Source organism: Amblyraja radiata, chromosome 37 (assembly GCF_010909765.2).
Source record: "Amblyraja radiata isolate CabotCenter1 chromosome 37, sAmbRad1.1.pri, whole genome shotgun sequence".
NCBI lineage: Eukaryota > Metazoa > Chordata > Chondrichthyes > Rajiformes > Rajidae > Amblyraja > Amblyraja radiata.
In genome coordinates, this window is record NC_045992.1 from 390,491 (window position 1) to 396,950 (window position 6,460).

Here is a 6,460-nt window from a genome sequence, read left to right on the forward strand (position 1 = left end):
GTCACTCAAGCACGTTGAGTCTCTGGTACAAATAAGAATCTGTAGATCTTTGTTCCTAATTGTCTGTCTGATGAGGACAGAGCTGTTAGACCTGTTGACCTGTTCATGGTGACAGAGCGAGCTCCTATCGTGTATGGACTGCACTGAGGTCCACCAGAGATGGCACCTCTGAGGAGTCTTTTAGCTTCTCTACCAAGGAGAACCAGGACAGATTCAATGAGAATCACCAGGATGTCCAGGCGCTAATTCCTAATAAACACAAGGTGCCCCACCATGCCTGAAGAGGAAAGGGCAACAGATTGCATCTGATGCCCTCCCCATGCTTTAAATAACTACTCCGCCCCAGTAATCTTCTCCATGCACTTGCCCACCGCAAGTCTGACCCTGTTTAGAATCCACATCCCGCCTCTCCTAATCTCACTCAGAATGGACACTAGTGAAGCAGTGTAGAGGTCTCGGCTCTCCCTTGCACAGAGGCACTTTGCAAATCCAACCAATTACATCAATTTACCCCCTTCCCCCCCAAGCACATTAATATCACACTGAGGCACTCCGGATATCAGATTGAAGTGTCTTTTATTTGCTCGTGTTTATACATATTGAGCCCCACATTTCCTCAGCTGGCTATGATGCCTGCAGTATTTAACAGTGCAATGGTTCATGCAGCATTAGCCGAGCTGTAGCCCTGAGATTATCACCTATTCTCTACAGTACACACTTGTATTCCTGAGACCTGTCTCCACCAACATGCATTTCACATAGTTCCTTTCTGCTTGGTGTATTAGCAAGCGTTTGGCAATTGTTGCTGCTTGCTGTTCACTTCTTCGCCTTTTGTCCTTTACTGTGTCCTTTGGCCGTTCTCTGTGGAAGCTGCTTCATCCTTAGTCTCAGTCTCTGTCACTGTTTCTTTACCATTTATTGGCCTGGTTCCTGAAGTTAACTGGCTCTCCCCTCCTGCTACTTTGGTGTCTGGCACTTTTGCCTTTTCATCCTTGCCCATTAGCTTATCCTCAACCTGATCACCCCCCTTCACCACCGATGCTCCCGTTACACCTTCACCTTCCTTTGCCTTAGAAATGCCTTTTGCTTCAGCATTTTGTTCAGAAATCTTTTCTTCAACCTTTCCTTCTGCTTTCTCTTCTTTCTTCTCTTCTGCCTTTTCTTCCACCACCTCTTCAGCCTTCTCTTCCGCTTTATCCTTCTCTTCAGCCTTCCCTTCAGCCTTCTCTTCCGCTTTATCCTTCTCTTCAGCCTTCCCTTCAGCCTTCTCTTCAGCTTTTTGCTCTTCAGCCTTCTCTTCCGCTTTATCCTTCTCTTCAGCCTTCTCTTCAGCCTTCTCTTCAGCTTTTTGCTCTTCAGCCTTCTCTTCCGCTTTATCCTTCCCTTCAGCCTTCTCTTCCGCCTTCTCTTCCACCTTCTCTTCAGCTTTTTGCTCTTCAGCTTTTTGCTCTTCAGCCTTCTCTTCAACCTTCTCTCCATCTTTTATGTCAGCCTTTTCCTCTTCAGTCTTCTCTTTAACCTTCTCCTCAACCTTTTCCTTTACTGCTTTCTCTTCAACCTTTTCTTTAGCCTCTTCATCCTTTACTTCAACCGTCTCTTCCTCTTTAAGCTTCTCTTCCTTTCCTTCAGCCTCGTCCTCTTTGACCTCGTCCTCTTTGACCTCGTCCTCTTTGACCTCATCCTCTTTGACCTCGTCCTCTTTGACCTCGTCCTCTTTGACCTCGTCCTCTTTGACATCTTTGACCTCGTCCTCTTTGACATCTTTGACCTCGTCCTCTTTGACATCTTTGACCTCGTCCTCTTTGACATCTTTGACCTCATCTTTGACCTCCTCCTCTTTGACCCCCTCCTCTTCGACCTCCTCCTCTTCCACCTGTTCCTCCTCCTTCTCAACCTCTCCATCCTTTCCTTCAACCTGATCCTCTTCTGCCTCTTCAACCTTATCTTCACCTGTATCCTCTTCATCCTTTCGTTCTGTAACCTCCTCTTCATCTTTTTCCTCTTCTTCAACATCCACCTTTGCCTCTTCTTCCCCGCCCTTATCTTCTACCTCCTCAGCTTCCTCTCCCTCCTCTGCAGCTTCTCCTGCTTCACTTGGTTCCTTGTCCGCATCTCCCTCTCTTTCTGCTGCCTCGCCTTGTGTTTCTCCATCCTGACCCGTCACTATCTTGTAATCAGCTTCCAACTCTGCCATGTTAACTTCCTTGGTTGTTGCACTAATGATTTCTTCTACAAACCTGTACTGAGGCATGACCTTTGTTGAGGTGGCTTTGGTCTTGGTTGGCATGTAGGTTGCATGTGTTAATGGCTGTGGTTTGTAAGTATATGTTGAGGGTGTGTAGTCACCGAATCTTGTCTCTTCCCCTTCAAGCAGTTTCCTTCAAATACAAAGCAGTAATGTTACAGCGTCAGAGTCATAGATAAATATACAGCACAGAAACAGGCCCTTTGGTCCAACTAGTCCATGCTGACCGAGATGTCCCATCTAAGCTAGTCCAATTTACCCGCATTTAGCCCTTATGTCCATGTACTTGTCGAAATGTCTTTTAAATGTTGTTATTGTGCCTGCCATGTTCTCCACAGACGCTGCCTGACCTGCTGTTACTCCAGCACTCTGTGTCTATTTGTAAACCGGCTTTCCGCAGTTCCATGTATCTTATTCCATGGTGAAGCGCCTGTCCCTGCTCTCCTCTCCCGCCGTCAGCACAAGGCGGCACAGTCCCCGGACCTCACCTGCCCGCCGCGATATACACCTGCGCTCCCAAATAAACACCACAGATTTTTTAAATGATTAATGTAGTTCAGAACAGCCCCTTTCGCGTTGGGGCCGGGACATGGACTGGAGCGACCGGCACCCGGGCGGGACCGCGGCCTCGGGAGTAACTGAGCTCGAACAGTTAAATCCTTCCCCGCCGGACGGCAGCCAGAGTTGGGGAATCGCAACTCAGTATTTGGTTTGCAAACTCTTCCTTTTTATCTTTCCAGATAAACGGCATTCATAATAAGACAGACAAGACCCATGAGAGGAGTTTGTCTTCATTGATGTACACTACTCTTTGGCAACATTGGTCCTTCCAGTGTTTGTGAAATAAAGTCTTTGTATATTTAAAAAAGTGGCTGTGGGGAGATGTGCTGGAGGTGTCTGGTCATGAAGGGCCGACATAAACAACTGCGGGACGCTGCAGAGCGGAGGCTGAGGGAGGGGATGCGGAGGGGAGTAGAGGGGAGAGCGGGGCTAGTGTGGACATGGCTGTGGCACGGAGACCGTGACCTGCTCTCTGTGGAAATGTTCCCGGTGTCAGCGCCCGTCGTGATGTACAGACCGGGTTACCTGGTCGCCAAGCCGCGGTATTTGTGCAACTGCTGAAGCTGCCGCGGCTTCCCGGCATGAATCATTCTTGCAGCATCTGCAGAATTGGCCGTTTATTGATTCCACATCGCGGTTTTACATGTTGCTGTCCAAGTCCAAAGTGAATGGTGATTGGCAGTTGCGCAGTTTTAACCCTTGCATCGTTCTCGCCGCTGTGGGGGGATTCCCTCCAGATAACTCCCGGCGTGGCGGTGGGGTGGGGGAACAGAGGGAGAGAGAATCCCGCTGCATCGTCCATGAGATCGCCAGCATTGCTGTGTGATTGGAAGCGCCTGGATCTGTCTGCACAGCGCTGGGGCAGTGCCCGTCCTACCGACCCCCACCACCTCCGGTCCCGATTACCCGTACCTGCAGTGGTCACCCTGTCCCGCCGCCAGCCCGCTCCGGCCCTCGCGTCCTACCTGTAAGAGGCGATCTCCACATCCAAGGCCATCTTCACGTTAAGAAGCTCCTGGTATTCCCGCAGATGCAGCACCATTTCCCGCTTTGTATTTTTTAGTTCGTTATCTAGTTGTTGGAAGTCGTCCTGTAAAACACACAGCAGACTGGGATTCGCAATTACAATGAAAAACTGTCTGAAGAAGAAGGGTCTCGGCTCGAAACGCCATCTATTCCTGCTCCAGAGATGCTGCCCGACCCGCTGTTACTCCAGCACTTTATGTAGTAAACAGCCGGGGTGTGTAAGATTCCATATAAGCAAAGAAAATAGGTGCAGGAGTAGGCCATTCGGCCCCTCGAGCCAGCAGCGCCATTCAATATGATCATGGCTGATCATCCACAATCAGTACCCCGCCCCGTTCCTGCTTTCTCCCCATATCCCTTGATTCCGTTAGCCCTATGAGTAATATTCCTCACCTGATAGCCGACTAGATCGGAGTCGTGTCGGGCCTCGACGTCGCCTAGCTGCTTCTCCATCGACTCCTTCCTCGCCCGCATGGTCTGTAGCTCGATGTCCCGGGATTGCACCTGGCGGCTGTATTCGCTCAGCTCCTGCCGTGTGCTCTGTAGGGCGTCCCTGTTCACCGCCGCCGCCTGGTTCAGCTTGGCCACACGGGCATCGAACCACTGCTCGGTCTGGCCCATGTTGTCGCCGCTGCAGTCTTCCATCTGAGCCCGGATCGCCCGCAGGGCTCCCGCCAGGTCAGCCTTGGCCACATCCCTCGCCTCCACGCTCACCTGCGCCGCCTGGATGTGGCTGTACAGGTCGGACACCTCCTCATTGTGGTTGCTCTTCAGGAAGGCGATCTCGTCCATCAGCGACTGCGCTTTACGCTGCAGCTCGAGTGTGGCCACATTACTGTTGTCCCGCTCAGTAGTACATGCCTGGACACTAGCCCGTGTATCCACACGTGCCCGCGCCTCAGCCTCACACCGCTCGGCCAGGCGCTGTGCGCTCTCCCGCACCTGCTCGCTCTCCAACACAAACTGTACTTTCTGTTTCTCCGCTTCCACCAGGAGGTTCCGTAACTCGGACATTTCGGGATCGTAGCCAGCGGCCAGTCCGGACTGGCGGCTCTGCCGCTCCCTCAGCCCTGCGATCTCGGCCTCCAGCCCGTGGTTCAGCTGCTCCAGTTGCCGCACCTTGTCGATGAAGCCGGCGAAGCGGTCGTTCAGTCCCTGCATCTGTAGCTTCTCGTTGCTGCCGAGCGCGGCCAGGTCTTCGGCCAGCGCTCCGGGCGGTAGCAGGTGCAGGCTGTCCGGGGACTTGTGCAGCGGGGAGCCGAGGCCGCGGCTGGCGGACAGGGGGCTGTGCTTGAGGGACCAGGCCGGAGTGCGGACCCCCATGTCCCGGGGTAGCCTCCTGGATGGGTAAGCATCAAGTAAGTCCCAGCCGAAACTCATGGTGGAGCCGGTGCCGCCGTCTGGAGGAATGCTGCGTCCTTTCAGACGCTCAACCTTTTATTGCGGAATCTGCTGCTGACGCCGTCATTTGGTGCTTGCACTCTCCAGGAAATTGGCGATGCTTGCAATCTTACTCTGATTTGCATTTAAACCGGCAATGCCCGGTCCGATCTCGCCACCTCCGCTGGTGACCAGCGCTGCAGCTAAAATGCCAATGGACTCTTCTGCCAACAGAATGTCTCTTCCACCACTTCAGACCATGTTAACGAACAGTACATTCCTTGTGAATTTCTCTGAAAGGAGATGTGTGGGGCAAGTTTTACAGAAGAGGGTGGTGGAGGCAGATATGATAGCGGCGATTAGAGGGTTTTAGATGGGCATATGGATATATAGGGAATGGAGGGATCATGTCCGGCACCAACGTTGTGGGCCGAAGGGTCTGTTCTTGTACTGGCCTGTTCTATGTTGTATTGACAGCAAGTTGGCCAGTCTACGCTGGCAGCGTCTCCCAACGCCGCCTCGTTGGTTGCGAAGAGCAGGAGCGGAGCGCTGACCCCTCTCCCCTTCCCCCCCCCCCACGACACGCACCATCTTGACTGAGAAATACCTCCCCATTCCTTCATCACAACACGTGTCAAGCCTGGAGCTCCCAACACAGGAGAACATCTCCAGCCGCATGAAGACAGGATGGTCCAAGCACGGTCCGATGAAGGACAGGTCACATTTACACCATAGCATGGAGCGCATGGGCCATCTCCTGCCCCACTCACCCCCTGTTGACAGACAGCGCCGTCGCCACCATTGAGCGAGATTGTGGCTTCAGGGGCGGCCTCTGTTGCCAACTCCACGCCTTCACATCATTTACACCTTTATACCGTGAATGGCGGGGCTCTGTGGGGTGTTGTAGAACAGAGCGATATAGGAGCACATCATTGCTTGAGGGTGGAGTCGTAGGTAAAGGGTAAAAACTGATTTTAGCACATTAAGTATACAAAAACGCTGGAGAAACTCAGCTGGTGAGGCAGCATCGATTGAGAGAAGGAGCAGGCGACGTTTCGGGTTGAGACCCTTCTTCAGACTGATGTGGGGGAGGGGTGGGAAAAATATAGGAAGATACGGAGACGGTAGGCTGTGGGAGAGCTGGGAGGGGGAGGTGAAGGAGGGAGAAAGCAAGGACTACCTGAAATTGGAGAAGTCAATGTTCATACCGCAGGGGTGTAAATTACCCACGCGAAATATGAGGTGCTG

The 6,460-nt window shown here is 52.4% G+C and overlaps 1 protein-coding gene across 11 annotated transcripts; it reads right to left on the reverse strand.

Annotated features, from left to right (window-relative positions):
- Positions 1-570: 570 nt before the first annotated feature.
- LOC116966495 (alpha-internexin-like) lies at positions 571-5,301 on the reverse strand. Of its 11 annotated transcripts, none has more exons than XM_033012797.1 (5): positions 4,226-5,301; positions 3,772-3,896; positions 1,808-2,378; positions 1,676-1,720; positions 571-1,630 (listed from the first exon to the last, which is right to left on the reverse strand). In XM_033012797.1, the coding sequence occupies exons 1-5, from the start codon at positions 5,210-5,212 to the stop codon at positions 839-841; spliced, it is 2,520 nt and encodes an 839-aa protein (XP_032868688.1). In that variant the 5' UTR covers positions 5,213-5,301; the 3' UTR covers positions 571-838. The 11 variants fall into 11 exon arrangements, with proteins under 11 accessions (XP_032868688.1, XP_032868686.1, XP_032868687.1 ...); XM_033012795.1 differs by having other exon boundaries at positions 1,784-2,378; XM_033012796.1 differs by lacking the exon at positions 1,676-1,720 and having other exon boundaries at positions 571-1,675.
- Between the last annotated feature and the right edge of the window lie 1,159 nt (positions 5,302-6,460).